This window comes from Mya arenaria, chromosome 12, assembly GCF_026914265.1.
Source record: "Mya arenaria isolate MELC-2E11 chromosome 12, ASM2691426v1".
NCBI classification, from domain to species: domain Eukaryota; kingdom Metazoa; phylum Mollusca; class Bivalvia; order Myida; family Myidae; genus Mya; species Mya arenaria.
The window spans coordinates 2,838,945-2,861,264 of record NC_069133.1 but is presented as its reverse complement, the minus strand read 5'-3'; the positions used below and the strand labels follow the sequence as shown (position 1 = coordinate 2,861,264).

General features: G+C 32.7%; 1 protein-coding gene across 25 annotated transcripts in view; it reads left to right on the top strand.

The window, feature by feature from the left end:
* The window catches only part of LOC128211285 (dopamine receptor 1-like), a 342,707-nt gene that overhangs the window by 245,494 nt on the left and 74,893 nt on the right, over nucleotides 1-22,320 (top strand). For 22 of the 25 annotated variants that reach the window (XM_052915906.1, XM_052915905.1, XM_052915917.1 and 19 more), the window contains one exon: nucleotides 10,656-10,749. Coding sequence is in view for 1 of the 25 variants with exons in the window: in XM_052915930.1 (XP_052771890.1) it covers nucleotides 10,656-10,749; nucleotides 18,913-18,930 (112 nt within the window). In the remaining 24 variants the exon portion in view is untranslated. Of the gene's footprint in view, nucleotides 1-1,106; nucleotides 1,117-10,655; nucleotides 10,750-18,912; nucleotides 18,931-22,320 lie in introns of those variants that run through there. The other 3 variants (XM_052915915.1, XM_052915930.1, XM_052915931.1) reach the window with 2 other exon arrangements.

The window sequence follows — 22,320 nt, the reverse complement described above, 5'->3', positions numbered from 1 at the left end:
TTTCAAATGCAAATCATTGTTTATGAAAAAATCATAAGATACTCAAAGTGCCTCAAACCTTCTATTTCGTTGTAATGATACACGAGTTGTGCTTCACAAAAAAGCAGTAAGAATCATAGGATTTATACATTAGATGATCGGAAATCCCTGCTCGACGGTACAGCTGTCAGAATGCCCATTAACGCGCATACAGTCATTAGCTTTCCCTTGCTAATAATTGCATTTCTTCCTTTGCTGACAGAAAATCGTTTGTAGATGACAATTGATATGTTTTCGTTTCGAAAGAACTTAAGCTAACTTTGACAAATGGTGCTTAATGTATTGTTTATAATGTTTGTCGTTTTAATGTGTTCGTGGATTTCTGTATTTAATAAACTTACTCAATTATGATCTCATTATTTTATGTTTGTATGTGGCTTAGCCACCGTTATTTGCTACTTATTCGTTCCTTGTTTGTGGTTGGTGTCTTCGGAATTTCTATAGTTTTCAAGTTTGTAATTGAAAGTTTGTTTATTTTTTTTCTGAATTCTTGTTTTGACTGTCCCATATATTGAGGCAACATTCATTGATAAATGATATTCAGTCCTTGTATCTACATTGTTTGTCGTTTGAGTCTTTCGTCGATTGCCTAATCATTTGGCCTCGATAGTTGTGTTTCGAAAGAAGGTCATAGCTGAGCTTGGTTATATCATTCAACTTATAAACCAAAACTGTTCGAAAATGTTCTAATCTACTAATAATTCATGGCTGTAAACAAATGGTATAACGATCTTGATTTTTTTTACCGATCCATAAGTAGATCTCGTTTAGACCTGTCGAAGCATCAGAAATGATCTTTATGTAACAGCATGTGAATGCTTGAACACTTGTGAAAGTAAAAAGTCCTTGAGGCGTGACTTTATGTGCTTACCGTGTAAGTGTCACATGAAATGACACTTGAACAATATGCCATCGCTCACGATAAAAGCAAATTCGAAAAAAAGACTCTTGATATTATCTTATTTCGGAGGCAGGTGCGTTTTGGCTCTTGTAACATTTTTACCAAGATTTGTTTGGATTTAACATGTTGTATTTCATAAAAAGATTCAATTGTCATCGTATATCGGCTTATTGAAGCTGAAAGCTTTTAATGACCACTTTATGATTTTAAAACACTTTTTTCATTTCTATATTATATGGGGTTTTGTTATAAATGTTAAGGTAACTTGACTATTTAGTTATGTTGTATCACTAGTTATGCAGTTGACTACAGTATATTGTTAAAACATGTATGGACATACGGTTATACCCTAAACCTGAATCAGATGTTTTTGTTGTACTATATATTATGTGTCAATGGGGCTTTAATCTACAATCAAATGAGTTGAGTTGAGAAGTCTTGATATGAGTTGCGTTAGTTTGATTCGCACGTGACTCTAACTGCAACCAAACATCAATATGTTTTTAAAATAATTCCTCTTTTTAGAAACATAAAGTAGTATATACTGTCTTTGCAGTTAATATATATAATGTTTAATTGACAAGGTTGAACGCATACAATTAGCATTTTCTTCTTTCGACACTTCGAGTAAGCTCTCAAAATGAAGGCCAATTACCTTCATAAACAGTTATTAGAAACTTGTCCTACTAAAAAAAGACAAACACCCAACTTATTTATTACAAGTGACACATCGTCTTATTCGCTTAATTCTTTTGCGTCGTTAAACCAATAAATGTGGGCAACAGATGCCAGTAATGTTTTTTTTAGAAAAAAAACTGATACACAATTGTTATTATGTATGTAATCTTCATCATGTACTTTTCGTCTATATTTCGAATATATAATCCTGAGATTATGTCACAGCCTATGTAAGAGGCCTGTAGGCCTTATATTTGAAACGAGAAAGGCATTTAAGAATAAATAATTGCACACGTTAACAATGCTTTACTGGCCTGCTCACTGTATATACTGAATTAAATAGATCAATCAGATTATTCTAGTGTTCATTTAGGCACGGAACTTCTTGCAAGCGAAAGTATATCTAAGTAAAAAAACGTCCTCCAGTTGTATATGCAATTGCCTCTCTTCCTTTATTTTATATTCATGGGCACTGATAAATCTGAGGTGAACAAGAACACGGACTGTTTGGACATAGTTATATTAGCATCAATAACCCTTAAGTATTATTCAAAATAGGAAGGAGTTGTAAAATTATATAGAAATGGAAATATAATTTTGTTTTAAAGAGGTGAAAATAACTGAGACTTCCATAAAAGCATCTAACTGGGTATCATATTACAATTAATTCATGTTTAATTTTCGGTAAAAAGAATCATCCCTGTACTCGTACGAAGCAACTCCTATGTCCTCAGTTTTGATAGTATACACAAGTTCATCGGAAATGTCATTTTATTTACAATTGTTTTATGCTTTTTACAGCATTGAATTCTGTCAATAACTTAGTATAACTAAAGATAGTAAATGGTGGGCCCTAAACACCGTTCTCCTGGATTTGAGTGGTTAATTGAAGTATTCCTTCATTACGCAACTTTGTAAATTTATATATAAAAATGACTGTGTAGATTACGACTTACTTGGAAAATAATCTCAAGAAATCCTGTAAACATTTATTTACATTCAGCGGTTTCTAGTATCTATAATTGTCAATGAATCTAATGCTTTTAATGCCATCGGATTCTTGCAAGCACTTTCCGTTAACGAATGGACCCTAAGGCTGACCGTAAATGTCCAGGAAAGAAGACCTAAGTAAAGCTCGAATTTTTTATCCGGTAATCAAAGCTTTAATTGTAATTTTGTAGTGTATTTCCAATGAGCCATTGTGTGTTAAGAGTGTTCAACATTGTTACAAATAAATTTGATATGTTTCCTTTTGTAAACGGAATTAGCTATATTGTTCTCAGATGGTTTTCTGTTCAAAATGTCAATTAATATTCTATGATTATAGTTTCCTTTCTTTTAAACATATCAATTTTGAATCATTTCCTATAGATACTGAGGGTTTCCTGAACGTTCGAATTAACGAATATATGGTCTCATGAAAATTCAACATATATCGCTTATCGCTGTTATTGAATAAATAGTTCTCCGACTATAAACTACATAACGATAAGCGGTGGTACTTTTTTGCAGACATTTGTATGATTTGTGTAAAGTTATCTAAGAAACAATATCGCGTTTACCCTTTAAGGAATGGATTATTTTTTTTGCAGATGCCGTAATTAAATAAGATCGAGTTACACGCATGTTGGACTGGTTTTCTTTTACAAAAAGGCAAACATGTCGGAAATCATCCTGGTGAAATCTATCTTGAAAAGGAAAGTTATCTTCGCATTCGATATTAGCAATAAATAACATACCCTAAAAAACTTCACATTGGCATTTTTGTTGTTGACTGTATAATTTGTGGGCATAGAAAAATCATCTTCCGCAGAACACACATACAACATCCTTGCATAATTATCTAACCAATGACATGAAATTCACTTAAACATCCGTATAATAGGTAAGACACACATACTGAACTTACTGAATACGCCGGAGTTTACTCTACTATTCTGATATATTTCGTAACAAAACTCAACTTCCGATTAAAGTTACTGAACGCTTTTAGAAAAAAGCCAATAACTGTTTCAATGCTGACCCAAATATAAGATTAACTTGATTCTTTTTGTTCTTATTTATGTTTTTTAGGACAAGGTCTATCTAAAGAATCAGTTTCAGCTCATTAATAACTATAAATTCTAATCAGCTGAAAACAGCTTAACATGCCTAAGAATAGTTTCGCTGCTGAAAATGTGTCTTTAAATTAAATTATTATCTACATATTTTTACAGAACATTTCACCGGGAATTATAAAAAAATCACTATGTTTCACATGCAAGCAAACATTTTTAAGGGGAATTGAATGTGATATATTATGAAATGGTTAAATGACGCAATTAAACATATACTGCATATACTGCTAAATGAAAAAGGGTTTGCTTTTAATGTTAACGAGTAGAAACTAAACCGGTTTGAAATATAGTATGCACATTCTATATTAAAACTATCGCCATTCATCATACATTTTGGAAGTGCCATGGTAAATTAGTAACATAAAACGCGTATATATTTTGTATTTCTTCATACACAAAAAATACCAAGAATGGCAAAATAATTCTGGCAGACAAAGAACACAATGTAACATAAAGTAGTGTTTTCTTCCACTAACGGCAAATACTCTAATGAAAGACAATTGCCCATATAAAATCATTATTGAGCGCTTGAAAGCGAATGTCTGCCGTGTTGATTACAAGTGAAACGTGTTTTTTTCGATATCGCTTAATTTGTAGTGCCTTTATTCCGCCGTCGGGAACAAGAACGCTTGAATATTGAACATACAGGATCACTGTCACAATATGTAGCATTGTCGTTGTGGAAATGGGCTTAATAAGTGCAGATAAAGAAGTTTCGTTACACAGTGAAGCATGGTCTTTGTCCTAGATCAGTGGACTGTGCAAGACGTCTAATACCGTGAGAGAAATCTTAAGTGTGAAAAATGAAAACATTTGTTCTAGTGTGCTTGCTAATCACTTGCTAGTTAACAGGAATTTCAACAACACCTTATACTGGGTGTATACAAATACATTTGCAAATTACAGCTTACTTTATTTACCTTTTTGTATGTGACATATGTTTGTGTTGTATTGTAACGCCTATTTCTCGTCTTTGAGTGTCTCTTTGGCCTTAAACTTTGTGCTTCTGAATAAATTCATCACTGACATCTTTGCTATTCTTCATAAGCATTTTGTATTGGAAAATCATCCGCATATTTTCTGGAGGCGGGTTTATGTGTTATGGCTGAATACAAAATTATATTAGATCAATTTCTTTCTTTGCCATATCCCATTTGGATTATAAGTATCTTCCATGGCCGAGAGTGTAAGATAGGTTCATTCCGACTCGAGCTTAGGGTGTTTTGCGGAAACGAGGTTTACCGATTTTCCGCAAAATACCCTGCGCGAGGGTCGGGATGAACCTGTCTTACACGAGCGGCTATGGTAGATGCTTTTTCTCCCACCTCAGTTAAACAAAATTAAGTAAAAATGTATTTTTTTGCTGGAACTCTTTTGTGCTTAATGAAAATAATTGCGTATGGATATGCGATAATTCGTGGTTGTCGATGGATATTCGCGCAGTGATTCAGAGTATGTAAATTGTCTGATCGGTCTTTAAATAGTTCTAAGAAGAATAAAGCATTATTTCTTGAAAGTTGCGTGAAAACTGTTTTCTGGTGACATTTGAAGCGAGAAATAATTAACTAGCGTTCTAAATATTGCCACAAGACAAATTTTCCATGATGCGCTTAAAACAGACGCTACAGACGACAGTCTTCAACAAGGGAGGTAATTCAATGTGGTGACCATTAAAAGAAGTTCCATACGGGCATTTTATCTTCGCCCGTGTGCAAGATAAGAATTTCTAGCATGGTTAAATTAATGGATCTATTTATCTGAGGTTGGAGAAAATTAATTTCCGTCGCACACGTTTTCGCACAAACGAAACGGCTGCAACAGTATACCTTGATATAGTATCATGTTAAAATCAACACATTAAATAAATATATTAACATAGGCAATGTGTGTCCTTCAACGTTAAATATACATTCAGTATTCCTGTGGTTGCAGATAAGAACTAAACATGTAAACAAGTCAGAAATTGAAAAATACAAAAACAAACAAATATTGCGGTAGATTTTCTTATTTGCAGACAAATTTGCATTGCAAAAGAGGCCTGAACTAATTTCATTGCATCGAACGAAGAAGATAAAGTGGGATTTGGCGAAGAGATATACACTTCTGAGATAATCACTTTCAGAATTTATATCTAACTTGTTCACATTAAATGCTGTTACTTAAATTATATTTGAGCAAATATTTGCGTTTTAATACTTTAACTCAACATAAAAGGAATTGTAACGAATACTTTTACTTTTAATATATTTCAAATATTTCGATTTATATTTAATGTTCGTATGTTCTTTTTATTAAGTGTTATTTGCTTTCGCTAACTTTTTCGTAAGTGTACGCTTAGTCCCATAATACAATTAGTCAGGTTCCGTGATAAAAGAACAAAGTTATGGTCGTGTACCTGAATGTTCATTGTTCTGTTATAACAGTGGTTCCAAGTAAGTGTCCATTTTTTGACATAAATCATCTTACTGCGTTATCTACTATATAATTTTGTGAAACATCATGACCTCATGCCATTACTTAATAATACATCGCTACCTAGGTGATAATTTCTGTCAAGGTCGTAAATTGGGCCAAAATGCCATATAGCTTTATCAAGATTATCAAAACACGTCGATTGAATGTTTTAATAACGGGAATTGATTGCTTAATCATCTATTTACGATGTCTCAAGGGAAGGAATGTCCATTTACAAGACCAAGAAGGCTCGGACCCTTTTCAAACCATGATCTTCAAAATTCTACGTCACGGACACTCTTGATTGACAAGTCTCTATGGTTATTTTTTACCAGTAAGATATGTTTATAATCATAATCAGATGTTGAAATGCATGATGTCATTGAACTATCATCTAAATAAAAAAACCTTTTGAATTGTCAGGGGATTTGATAACTATAGTGAAGTATTAAACCTCGAGCTTGATCATTCGTTTGCGCACCGAATTTGTGGCAGTTTGCTGCGTGGTTTGAATATGGGAATCTTATGTGAAAAACTACAGAAATAAGCTTTGTAGCAAAAAGTTTAAACATAAACCCGGTTTAATGGCACTGGGTAAACGCCAAAGACATAGACCACAAAAAACAAAAATCACAAACAAGAAACATGGAAGAACAGCACAAATCTTTACAAACAGCACAGTGCATACATACTATTGTATATAAAATACTAGGTATGATTATCAAGGATTGTTAGGTACCGCATTGGAACGGTCAGTAGCATGTAAATTTACTGTGGGTTTAAACAAGTTTACGTGCACAAACCTCACTCTTATCTCAGCAATCCTAAATAAGAAAAAATGTTAAAGGTAAATCTTATCAAGTAACTTGAGGAAACTTAATAATAAAACAAATAATAATAAACATAAAGGTAAACCCCAAGTACTTCCATGATTAAAGATCCCAACTCTATCTGCAGCCGGAGGAATACAATTTAGAGCACCTAATGCAAAAACTTTTCAAAGATACGATGAAGTCATTGTTAGAAACTATGAGCATCACACACAGTCTGTCTTATATGATAAAAGGTTTAAAACTGTGTGATCATAGAGATTCATAATAAAATCATCATTATACTAAAACTTGGAACAAATAAAGAAAACTTTATTAAAATTAATAGCAACATATATTAGGAAATATTTTCTTCCAAATGATTACCTACGTAAAATATTTGAAGAAAATGACGTCACATGCCAAAACACTCCAAGTCAGCCAAATAAGGTTATAAAGATAACATGAATTTGCAAATTTTTCATAAAATCAAAGGACTGAAAGCTTAATTGAAGTGTTCTTTTATGGTTTACGATTTTAATGGAAAAGGGTGATAAAGGACGCAAACCATTTGTACTTCTTGCGTATAATGCAGATGGGTACTTTTCAAATGCAGCTCATTGTTATTGACGAAATCATAAATTACTCAGAGAAACTCAAACTCTATTTCGCTGTAATGATACACGAGTTGCGCTTCACAAAACAGTAGTAAAGTTCATAAGATTAATACATTAGATGATGGGAAATCCCTGCTCGACGATACAGCTGTCAGAATGCCCATTAACGCGCATACAGTCGTTAGCTTTCACTTGCTTATAATTGCATTTTTTCCTTTGCTGACAGAAAATCGTTTGTATATGACAATTGATATGTTTTCGTTCCAAAAATACTTTAGCAAACTTTGACAAATGGTGCGCAATATTTTGTTTAGAATGTTTTGTCGTTTTAAATGTGTTTGGGGATTCTTGTATTTCATATACTTACTCAATGATGTTCTCATTAATTTATGTTTGTATGAGGCTAAGTCATTGCTACTTCGCTATTTATTCGTTTCTTTGTGATTGATGTCTTCGGACTTTCTATATATTTTTAAGTTTGTAATTAAGAGTTCGTTTAGGCTTTTTTCTAAACTCCTGTTTTGATTGACCGTCCAATGGCTCGAGAAAACATTTATTGATAGACGATATTCATGATCAGTCCTTTTAATTTTCGTTGTTTTTTGTGTGTGACTATCATTGATTGCCTTTATCATTTCGCCGCAATCATTATGCCTTGAAAGAAGGTCACATCTGAGCTTGGTTGTATAATTTATTACAAACTAAAACCGAGCATTTTCTGATCCATTAGTAATTTCATTAATACAAACAAATGTTATAACGACCAAGATTTGTTTTAACGATCCAGAATTATATCCAATTTAGATCAGCCGAAACATCGCAAAAAATCTTTGTGTGAATGCTTAAACATTTGTGCCAGTAACAAAACCTTGAGACCTGGTTGTATGGGCTTACCATATACGTCTAGTGCTGAGTTGCGTTAATTTAATGTACACGTCACTCTGGCAGCAATCAGACATCAATACCTTTTAAAATAAGTCCTCTGTTTAGGAAAATAAAGTAGTACAGACTGTCTTTGCAGTTACTACCTCATGTTTTATTGACAAATTCCTACGCAAACCTCGAGTATATTCTTCTTTTGACACTTCGAGTAAGGTCTCAACATGAAGGCCAATTACGTTCATAAACGATTGTGAGGAACTTGTCCTACCAATAAAAGACAAATGCCCAGCCTATTTATTACAAGTGACACATCGTCTAATAGAATCCGCTTAATTCGTTGAACCAATAAATGTGGGCAACATATGCCTGTAATGGTAATTCTAGGAAACCTCCGATACACCGATTTTATCATGGTTGCAGACTTCACCATGTTCTGGTTGCCTTAAGTTCGAAGATATAATCCTTCGATTTTTTACAAAGCTTTGTATGAGGCCGGTTGATCTTACATTTGAAAATGATAAAGGCTTTCTTACAAATTTTGCACATGTTAACAATGATAAGATAAAAACTCTGGCTGAAACTTCCTTTTGAGTGCTTCCAATAACCATGTTAAAGCTTTTATTTTTACATTTCAACAAAATATTATTTAAGGGAGAGAAAACAGACATACCTGTTTACTGTATAGTTTTAAGATGCGGTGGGAAAACGCTTAAAAAGCACACTTTTAAGCTAAGTGCACATGAAGGTGGTTAGAACAAAGGTGGCATTACCGGGACACTGAAACATAACTATGTTGTTTTAAATATGAATATGTATAACTTGTATGCAAACTGAGTAATGGCACATTTATATTGTTGAAATATATTATGCGGTAGGTACATATATTGATTTATTTAAGTAAACGGTGTAAACACTTGTTTCCTACACAGTTGTTATCGTTATCATTGGATACAATGAAATTGTAGTACAAATACATGATAACAAATGATGATAAATGGTTGCTCTTCTCATTATTAAACATGGTTTATCAATCAAAGATCGTCTAGGCAAGTGCTATTTAGCTCTCATTAATTTAGTTTCATAACTTAAAAACAATCATATCTTGGAAAGGGTTACAAAATTATGTTATGACATTTTTTGGTATGCATATAATTGAATCACTCCGACAAATGTACATGCAAAAACGTCAAATGATTGCCCCATTTTACCACATGAGATTAGTATAATTAGTATATGTTACGCTCGGTTCGTTTTTACATATATCATGCCATATTCGATAATCGACTGACCCCGTATAGTTATATTTATATCAAGAATATGATTATGTGTAATTCCATTTTGTTCTATTGATCAATACCGCCGTCTGTGTTCAAAGTAAGGCAGTCTGTGTATCACATTAAGGCTATCTGTGTATCAGAATTAGGCAATCTGTGTATCAGAATAAGGCAATCTGTGTATCAGAATAAGGCAATCTGTGTATCAGAATAAGGCAATCTGTGTATCAGAATAAGGCAATCTGTGAATCAGAATAAGGCAATCTGTGAATCAGAGTAAGGTTTGCAACAAAGCAGAAAAGACAGTATCCTATAACAAGATTGTCTGTTATTTACAATATCTCTCCCGTTTGGCAGGCACATTTACATAACAAACGATGGAGATGAAGTCATGTCATTGCTATATCATTGAAAATTGTCTACAGTTTGTAGAATAAAGAGTAAGCTTGTGGGCTTAGAAAATTGTTCGTAAAATAAGAAGTAAAATTCATTCAGTAAAATTTTGAAAGAAAACACGCATTAAAAATGGAAGCTGTTGCAATTTATATAAGTTTTCAAAGAAAGCTTTCATAAGATGTGTTCAAAGAGAAAGAATGCAAACTATAATAGCATTCCAGTAAACAGTTTGCTTTCTCCAAATGAGAGCACACTTATGATGCAGTGCGCTAAAGACTCAAAGTTATTTTTATTAGCGAATACCAACTCTCAGATAGTTTTGTTTGCAAAATGAACGACGAATTAATGCAAAAGCAATGTGTAATTGCGAGACAAATCGTTTAACAAGAAGTGAACTCAATCTATCTGAAATATCATATGTTGAACGGATTGTTACATCCATGCCGTACATAAATATGCATAATAACTCTACTACATTATATTTGCAGCTTATTGAAGACGTTATTATTCCTTGGAGACCTCGAGGAAATCGCAGTTTTCTTAAAGCAGCAAGAAACTGCACTAGATCGATCAATACATGCGGTGAGTAGACAAATTAAAAACATATTAGATAGCAATTAAAAGCCTAGCAGAAATCAAAGGATACCAGCTTGTATTATTTTGTCATTTATAATATAAGAATGATTGTATTTTTAGCCGGATTTTTTACCGAATAATTCCGAGTTATAAAATTGCAAAAGCAGGGCCGGCGGGCATGCGGGCTGGCTGTTGTACGGGCGGTCGGGCTCGCGGGCGCCAACAATTTCGTGTAAAAGTGTTTATCTTATTTCATACAGTCAATAGTTTTAATCCAATTGTTATGAAACTTTGTCCGAATACTTGTCTCAATGCTGTCTTGAACATTCGTGAATGTGTGTCATCTCAGGTTCTAAACTTCGGTCACAAGGTCAAACCTTAGGGAATATTTTCTCATGTCACAAAGTCAATAGTTTTTCATTCAATCGTTAAATATCTTTGTCAGAATACTTGATATGTTGTTTTAAATATTAGGTCAATCAGAGGGAAAAAATCCCCATAAATTACTTTTATCAATCCAATTGTTATGGACTTGTCTATTTGTTGTCTTGAACATTTGTGAATATGGTTTCACCTCAGGCCAAAAAATAGGTCATACGGTCAAAATTTAGGAAATATTTTCTCCATGTCATCAGTTCATTTTTTTCACGACACTTTTACAAAATAAATAAGCGACAGACTTACAATCTTAATTATTTGACCATTCAATCGTGCCAAAACTAATAAACTCAAGAATCAAATATTTTTCATAGGTGACAGCAATGTGATAATACCAGATATTTTAAATGTACAGATCACACTTAATCAATTTTAGATAATACGGGGTTTTCCAATATTTGGTTAAATCAACCTACAAATGTGAACCCTAATTTACACAAAGGTGTTAACAAGTCATAACCGACCATTTAAAACTTAGTTGGCACTGTAAATTGAATAACTCTTCTAAAGACAAAATGACTCACTGTTCTTGGAAGCTCTCGAAATAGAAAAGTACTTCTTAAATCTTTCACCTTATTTGAAACTCTTATTTAAGTAGATTCCTTTTGGCGAACCACACATTCCCGATCGAAATAGGAAGGTTTAATAATGTTGACTACGCAGAAAGATACTGTCATATTTGTAGGTCAGCTCTTATTGATGAATACAATGACTGTATAGTTTGCGAGTTCTTTTCAAATGTAAGAAGAATACCTTCTAAACCAGTATGCCATAGGCCAACTACTAAATACAAGGAACTTTCAAGTATTGCACAAATGTTAAACGAATGAAATGTAGCTTTATTTGTGAAACATTTAATACGTAACGTTAGTCAACCAGTGTCAAATTCTCTCATTTTCTCTAATGCAAGCAATTATATTGAGTTCCCGCATACCGTTTATTACTTATTTATACATTATGTTTGTACAAGGCACAGTGTTTTTGATCTTACAATCAGTTGTATATTTTTTAAATCCTGAAATAACTATCTCCCTCTTTTCCATGGTAAGATACATATTTCATCGTTTTTCTGTAAAAAAGATGTCTGTATTGTATTGATAAATATGACTGGAAGGGACCAAACGTAACGTTTCAGGATTTCAAATTCAGAAAGGTGTAATATTACTTTTATAATAAGAATATATATGTACACATAAAACACAAACTTGTCTCGAATTTTCTTTCATACAAATATAAATGATAATGTATGAATCAATATTTATATTTTTACATGCTTAATGAATTCTATCTTATATTTAATGTTGTAAATTTTGTTTGTTTTCTCATGGACATGATATCTATATTATTAAAAATAATCAAAAATGTGCCATCGGGGGTGCAAACTTATCACTATTCTGTTTGCCAATGTTTCACATTACAGGCATCGCTTAGACAAATCTAATTGAGTGCTACAAATAGATAAATATTTCATGTCTGAGAGACACTGGGGTTTATTCATTACCATCAATAGATTTTGTCAATAACACAAATTCAAACAGCATGAATGCCATTGAAGGACAGTAGCTATCGGCGATAAGAGTAAGAAATCTAGATCGCACTCTTGTGTGCTGTTTTGCTTAACAAAATGATATAAACTTCCTACATAAAACGACTTTTACCATCCGCTTATTCAATCATGTCTTAGAAGATTATGTCGTGCTGAATTGAATTTATCATGTTAACTACATGTATTTGTTTGTCTAAATTAAACTTTTGAAAAGTAATATTCATTTCCAAAATGATTTAAAAAGAGCCGGCAATATGCAATATATTGTCATAATTCCATTATCCAGAAAATAAATAATTGGAATTGATTAGAGTCGTTGCGTAGAATGTGTTGATATCCTATGACCAAAATTACAACATAAACGGTATTTAAGCGTTAACATAATATCGATGTAACGGATATGACCAAACCACCCTTAAAGTGTCGTTCTGTCTGTACATTTTTTGTATCATAAGTGAAATGATCTCGTCCGTTTCTGGATTAATCGAGGCGATAGACCTGTTATTGTAATCATATTTTGATCACAGCGTATAACATGTTCCTTCTCTACAAAACTGATACAGGACAAAGTTAGCCTTAGGTCGAGTTTGAACATAGTCGGTCTGTCTGAAATTTTTCACATTTAATGATGCATCTTGATTTACGCATCGCTTGTAATTTAACGCTTGCTGTGCTACTGAATTCAATTTTCACAAGATTTGTAAATCCCAGATCGAAGCCACAGCTGTCAGTCTGCCAATTAACTTCATGTTGTCGTTAGCTTTCTCTTGCTCGTAATGGCAGTTATTTTGTTCTCGACAGAAAATCATTCACAGATCACCAATGATAAGGTATCTGCAATTACTTTGTTGTATACAGTATTTAGCAAAGCAACTAGCTCTTTCAGACTTGTAAATAGATCTATACATGATGAATGGCTATTTTATTCTAGTCTAGTAATTCGTCCTTGCATTTACTTGTTTATGGTATAAGATACTCAATGTGTGAATTATGTAAATGTTAGGTGTCAGGGTGAGGTGACCCAATACTATTTCGATATCATTTAAAACAATTTCATGCGTTGAGCAATAACAGTAAACATATTCCTCAATAACATTATGAAATAGTTGAAATATTTAACAGCATTAACGCTGACATTATTGCCTAAAGATGTAAACAGTAAAAGGTTTCAAATACATATTTTCACAGATTGAAAGAGTGGAATAGTATTTCTATTTGACTAGAAAGTGTTTATAAGCTCACAAATCATATGAAAGCATGTGTTTTGATGGTTTGTTCTACAAAATAATCAGCAAGCCTTCCAAATAAAGCCGAAACTTTATATTGACTCCAGGCATATCTATTCCATATACTCTCAAATGTCATGATACCACTGGCGTAATCGTTGCTACGACTAAACATTATGTATGACTCGAAATGTTTTATGTCGGTTAGAGCCTTTGATTGTATACATTTTTTTTATAATAATGCATATGATTTGTTTTCATCCAGTCATCGTACATATTAATGTTTCTTATAGTTAGTCCATACAATCACCACATGTAACCAACGTTTCTGCACTAGGCTTACATCCTGACAAAATCGGAAGTATTGGCTTCTTCTTCCTCTTCTTTAGGCGTTCATAGTGATATGCCGCCTAGAAGGCTGAATTACGGCTTGACATCGCCACGCCCCAAGCGTTGCTTAAAGTTGAATTCAAATGACGCAGAGCGAAATTAACCTCACGTGTAGGGGTTTTATGCGTTGGAGATGTAATTTCATCCCATGATGCTGTGAGAACATTCATTTGATAAAACATGGGTGGTTCCAGAGCACCACAATTTGGTGGAAAAGGAAAGGCTTGTCCTCTTTATAGTCATTCCGCAAGACTTCTTGGCTTCTCACTACATTGCTAAGTCATCATTCGTTCCAATTTAAATATAGTAGTTAACATGAACTGTTGAGGGGGGGGGGTCTTATCACTCTGATCACAGCTGTAACTGTAATTGTTGTTCTGTGTTCACATTGTTCGTGCTTAACAAAGTCGTACTTAAGTTGAAACTGAATGTCTCTTTTTAGATAATTAAATACCAAGGTATATATATATATCTCCATATTGCTCATGGAACATAAAAAGTTCACTGTGGTTCACTGGTACTGTCTAAGTTCAATTAGGTGATTCTACTGTCTAAGTTAACTGCGGTTATGCTGTCTCACTTCACTGAGATGGCTGTGACTTGGTTAGCTAGGTGCTTTTGTCGTCTTCTTCTGTCCAAGTTTAATGATGTAGTAGTGTATAAGCTTTCTAGGGTGGTTCTATATTAGTTAGTTGAGGTGTCGATATCTTATTTGTCGAACGGATAATCAAGTAGTTTAATGGAAATGTTTAAAACAAGGTTAAGAACTGTAAACGCTGATGTTCAATGTAAAGTAGGCCCCTTAAGATATTTTCCAAATGGTATATCCTTCTCAAATTCAGAATGCAACATTTAAAGTACTCATATACCATTCTAAGTCATGGTCCAATATAAAGTTTTCGATGATCAACGAATGTCAAATGTTTGTTGCCTGGTAAATTCGTTTTTCTATTATTTGAAAAGATGAAATTAGTCGAGAAGTACTATGTGAGGTATTTATCGAAAACAATATAACAAAGAAATAAAGAAGTTTTATGGTTTTGAAAGATTGCAAAGTAAATCATTTCGCTATCAACTTCAGTTGATTTAAAGAGCAGAATTACATTAATACCTTCGTTTTTCAATTTTCGAATATCTGATGTCGGCAAGCAATGCCTTTTCAAATGAAATATGAAATATATGTTGTCACTTGTATATTTTCATAAAATAAATATGTTTAAACCAAATTGAATTAAACATTATATTTTGTCACCCACAAGGCATCACATTGTAACGTTATAACCATCAACGGGATGAAATATCATATATGTTCAAGGGATACCGTCAATTTTGAGAATTAATATTTGTCAAATCAAAAAAGTCTTAAAGGGTGTATTCTAATTAGGTAAAAAACAAAAATTGACTTTCAGTTATACTCAAATCATTGTATTACATGACCAGTGATAAATAAAAAAATGACTTAAGTATGACTTCAGTATGACTGAATATATGTTGTAAATACCAGCCCAGCAGCCCATCTATGCTAGCTTGTACTTTGCTGCTATTTTAAAAAATATCTTATTAATGATTACCGACGATTCCTATACATTACATAAAAAATACCATAACAGTATTTATTTTCAATAGACTGAATGATTTAAAAATATTTCAAAAAATATTCAGTTCTCTTAAGACGTTTTATGCACCAAAATTGTTTCTATTTAGATAGGTAAATCATTAACACTATAACTCTTCATAACCTACTTTATGGTGATGAAACTCTTTCAGAAGATCAAAATAAGATAGTGTTTGATGCTGTTCATCTGTTTATTCAATTGTCCAAACGATTTGACTAGTTATCCAACATTTGTATCGAATTCAGACTAAATTTGTAATGTCATTCATAGTTCTAAGCTAAGTAGATTGATTGACACTTGAAGTGTATTACCTAAACCAACCACCTAACCTTTCCTTCTTCAACTCTATATTTCTCCTTTTGAATTCAATTAACGATATTGCGTGATACTAGTAATTAAGTAACCGTGTTATCATATGTCCCAGATATAGTTCAACATTTTATTATTTTATATTCATCGTTATGATTTTCATTTTGTCATCTATATAGAGTTCATATAATGTCCGTCACTTAAAAAAGCACTCTACAAATTGTTTGGAGAAGAACATTATAAGACTTATTTATCTTTCGTTCTCATCCGTTTCATAACATTTGTACTTGTATTTGATTTACATTGCATTTGACATGTATTGATGAATAAAATATGTTTAAACTAACACTATAATTAAAACACTGTGTTAGCAAGAGTACAACAATTATCCCGAATCGTTTTATCTATTGTTTCCCATTGCAGACACCGCTCCGAGAAAAAGTTGAATTCTGCAACACATACGTAAAAAGCCATATCGTGTCAAACAGCCAAAGGGATTTCTTAAGACATGCTATCTGTAAAAATAAAACACATATCCAGCACGAAGGGAATGTCTCTACATATCGCAACATTTGATCCTTTACTTTACATCCTTACAATGGATAACGTCTCAACGTTCATTTATTCCGTGACTGTTTTACGTCGGTTGTTGCCTTCTTAAAACAGGAACAACCCTTTCAGATATATTCAAAGATGATCTTCCTATCATTTTTTTAAACTTTCAAGCAGAGAAAATAATAAGCAAAAGGCTCCAGAATTCAGTCCAAATCAGGATCTATAGAAAATATAGTATTTGTTCAAATATCTTCAAGAGTGATTCTTGTTCTGGGTATTTAAGATAGGAAAATAGCAGTCAGTCATAAAATGCAACTGAACATACTCTAACACAATTAAGCTGTACTTAATTATTCTTTTAATTAATATATTGCCGATTTGTCTACATTAAAGCAATATCTTCTTCGACAGAGGTTTAAAACACTAATATTTCTGGAGTCCATTTATGATAAGTATTGATTCTGAATATAAATATTACTAATCTGAGAATTATCAAAACCACATGACAATCATATTGATACCACTTGATAGAACTTTCACTACCAACATCATTCTTGAAGGTTCCCCAAGGGTAAGCTCGCCCATTTCTTTAAATAAAAATATCACCTAATTATAAAAATAGTTTTTTGTTACTACATTTATTCATGAATGGTCATATTTGTAAGAAAGAGATTAATGTAATCAAGGTGTTGACTGTCGAGCATTCGACAGAAAGCATGTTATTTGAAACGGAAGATGTTTCTCTATAAAAGCAAACCACTGCTACTACAAATATTGTGTGATGGCACTGGCAAATAGATGGAAAAAGAAAAAAGAAATAGACGATATATATGTTCGGCCTTGAGTTACATGTCATAAGATTTACGAAATGCATTATGCATTTTCAGGAAACTATGTGAAACTAATTTGATTTAAACATTTTATCATCGGCACGTTAATTGTATCAATAAAATGCCATGAAGGGCACCGCAACTATCCCTATTCCATTTTACCAATCGTATCACATTACATGCATAGCTCTCACTAATCTAATTGAGTGCTAGAAATAGATAAATAGCTATTTCATGTCTGAGATACACTGGGGTTTCTTCATTACCATTAAAAAAATTGTCAAGAAACCAAATCCAAACAGCATAGACGTTATTGAATGACAGAAAAATCGGCGAAATGTTTGGGAAATCATGCAGAGTATTATAGTATTCCCCTTTAAAGGGATATAAACTTCCTACATGCCACTCATTTAACAGTCTACTTTTAAATGTCGGTTTATCTGATAATGTAGGTGCCATTTACTCAATCGTTTAGGAAGTGTTTACCTAAAATCTACAATAAGATTTTTAAAAGGAGCAATCACTTCCTGAGCGGTTTAAATTTGGTCATCATTATGCTATTTCAATTACTTGTCAGACCGCTATGAGGCAAATTTAGTCGTTGGATAAAATGTGTTGATATAGCGTGAACACATTTCAATACATAGAGAATCGTATTGTTTGTTAATAACGAACAATGACTGTGTAACGGAAATTATCTTCACACATTATAAGTGTTTCTATATCTTTACATTTTTTTTTAAATCCAATTTAATCTCATTATTGCAGTATATAGTATAACGATAGAGCTAGTTGAACCAGTAGGTTGATCACAACGGGTAACATATTACTTCATTACAAGTATGTTTTGCAACAAATATGCTTAAACTTCAACACAGACACCTGAATTCATCTCTATTTTGACAAAATATTATATAATGGTGCTTCTGATTATACGCATCGTCTGTCATATAACGCTTGCTTTGCTACTGAAGTCGAATTTTCACGATATTTGAACATTCCAGATCGAAGCCACAGCTGTCAGTCTTCCCATTAACGTTCATACGGTCGTTAGCTTTCTCTTGCTCGTAATTGCATTTCATTCATTCCCGACAGAAAATCATTCAAAGATCATCAACGATAAAGCATCTGCAATTCATAATTCTGTACACGGAATTTAGCAAAGGATTTAGCGCTTTCAGATTGGTTAATAGATCTATAAATGATAAATGGTTATTGTATTCTAGTCTGGAAATAAGTGTTTACCTTTGCCGTTTCAGGTAGCCGATACTCAATATGTAAGTTATGTGAATTTTGTACTATTTGAAACGGGGTTTATTTGAGCGTGGAACAAGAATAATCGAGAAAATATGTCAAACACACATAACAAAATATTTAAAAGTATCTTGTTAATTGGTAATGTCTGTCCCATTTGTTTTTAAATGAATACCAACAATTAAAATAGATATATTTGTGAGTATGAGTAACGAAAAATTGAACTCTAACTTAAGTAAAGAATTTCGGTTATAAATTATTATTACAAGGTAAAAAAGAATTATGTATGACTCAAGGTAAAATCTTATGACTGTATTATAAAATATATTTCGTATTTCTACATTAATTATACAAATGCATCTGCAGCCAATTGCATACAATTTTAATATGTTTTCCACTGGTTATGTTTCATTATGTTTGCACATTTAAAATGATTGCATTAGTTAATAGTAAATATGTTGACCTAACCAAAGAATGTACTTGTTCTAAACAACTGGCTGCGTATTTCGTTTCAACCATTGCTCTCTAAGTTGGCTTGTCCATTAAGTCTCCAACTACCCACGCATCTGCAACCGGCATAAATCCAGGGTCGCAATTATTGTGTTCTCACAACAGGATGTCAAGTCATCTTTCTTACCATTATCAATATAATAGAAGGTAATAAAATGTTGTAGATTGTTTTCACCATTATAGTGTCTTCACTCCGAGCACATGTGTATCTATATTGTGTATTATATTTCAACAATGGGAAAACCTCACAACGTCATTTGTAAATTAGAAACGTGTTTATAAAGATATAATTTGACGACATCTCACCTTACAGGAACATTTAAAGTAATTTAAAATGGGTTTAAATTAAATGTCATTGCCTTAATATCTTTTCAAAATATCTATGCAATACACACAACATTGCTTCAAGTGTCTTAGATGACTGAGGTGGTACTGTCTCTTGCAGCCTTTTGCATGGCGTCTTATATTTTTATATATTCATTCTCGACTCATTTTACGTTTTAAATTGATGCTAAAAGCATGTGAGGTCACCAGGTATCCAACATTCACATAAGTGTACCTCGGATACCTTTTATAAGAATATGACTAACTCTAGTCTTCTTATTGCGTGTTAATTTTATTAGTGTCCCCGTATATTTTGGTAGAAATAATGAAAAATGAGGAAATTCACTCTCGATTTCAGTCGAAATAAAGAACAAAAATGATTTAACAAACAATTTATATCCTAGGGGTATAGCAAAATAAAGAAGTTCGACCCCCATTTCAGTCAAAGGAACACAATTACAAACAGCAAACTGATCAAAGACTTTATTTTAAATTCCTTTTCTTTTTCTACTGGTAATCGGCAATAAATGTACTTTTAAATGGTAATAACATTATGTGACGTCACCAGGCATCCACATGTAACATGATTAGCATTGGCTTAATGATAAAACAAGCATATTTGTAGATCAAATGCATTCAGTGTTTTCAATTTTTGATAAGTCAATAAAAATATCTTTCAAAAATGTCGACTAGTTAATAATGCAACAAGTGAGATACTTTAAGGAAAGCTTAATAATGCAATGAAAACTACAGGGAGAATCCAAGCAGTCAAAAATTCAAAAATAAAAAACCTAGTATAACTCCATATTTGTTATGAGTATCAGCCCTGGCCCCAATTTCTCGAAACTTATTAAGTCACTTACAACAGTATTAAGACAAGCCCAATAACTTGGTTTATCTAATATATGTGTTATATTTACTTCCTTACGAATTTGTAGACGTTAAAATGGAAGTATCTGTGTAATAATCAAAATCGATTTGAAGAATGTTTTGGCTAATTGCAATAAGTCTTATGCCTCTTAGTCTTAAGATGTTTCGAGAAATTTGGGGCCAGCAGCTTATCCATTTCGCTCGTTATGGTTTATTTACGAAGATGAAGTGGTATCGTAGTCCGTTATACCGAAAACTGACGACCAGATCCAGACAACCCTCAGACCTATCACATGTAGGGACACACAAAGATAAACAAATACTGTATGTCTGATAGCCAATGTCTTTCTATTTTCGTAAGTAATGGGTTGTGTCAAAAAACAATTTAGCACGAAAGGAGATGTCCGTGATATGTGTGGGAAGCCTCTAAATATCGCAGCATTTGGTCCTTAAATTTAAAGAAGATAACGTATAAACGCTCCTGTATTGCGTGACTGTTTCACATTGGTTAATGTCATCTGAAAAATAGAAAACTTTCTTACACACAGATTTCTATAAAATGAATCATTTTGATTTGTCATCAGACGTGCGTTTTTTGTCAGCGCATGAAGTATTACATTTACTTAACTACATTGGAAAGAGATTTTATTGTTTTAACTTTCAAGAACAAGCAATACATAATGCAATAACTTTGATAGTGTGCTAAAAAGCATATAGTTCAAAACTGTTTTCGGGCTACTTTAATGCCAATAGTATAATGAATAGTGCAGGGACAAGCCCATTTCTCTAAAATTCAAATATAAGCCCTGTTCAGCGAAAGAAGCCAATTGTCAAAACCACAATGAACTAAGGTACACAAAGATACAAACACCACACACACAAAAAAATACCACAAATAGACCACACACGCATCAACATATCTTTACCAATAAATGATAGGAGTACCACCTTGAAACGGTCCGTGAAAGACGAGTTCACTGGAACATGGGGCTACTGGGGGCATATACTAGTTTAAAATATTGCCATAGTATCAAGAATGTCCAAACATTTGTCAATAACTGTAAACAGGAAATATAAGCCTCAACAGTTCCGCATCAACTTGAAAACAATAATAAATAAAGTAAAAATTGCATAATAATAAAGTTAGAAAGTAATTGCATGTACTGCACTGTTTTAGACATCATCTGCAAACAAATAGATCAAGCCAAAGTTATTATTCTTAAAGGGTATATTATAGTCATTGAACGACATAGCTCACCAGATCAAGGTTTGAAACTTTTATTTTATATTAATATAGACTAATAATGAAAGTTTTGCAGTTCAAACCACGTGAAAGAACACAACAAAAATAGGATAAAAAAATCATGTCGACTGTTCGACGAGGTGTAAAAACAATCATATTATATATTTTAACAATTGTCAGAACCCTTCATTAAATTGTTGTTGTCTGGTATAGTATTAATTGATTAGAAGTCATTTTGGAAGGACTGATTTTGTTCATAATATTGTATAAAAACATATTTAATAATTGTTCAGGACATATTACCACCAACCTCATCCTTTTTAATGATAACATAATATATGAGCTTCCTATCTGTATTATGACCTTCATTCGAACTGCTGCTATTTATATCCTTTCTTACCTTAGCTTCTACATATACGCGTCGCTTGTAATATATTACATCCAATGCTATTCAGAACCAGTGCAA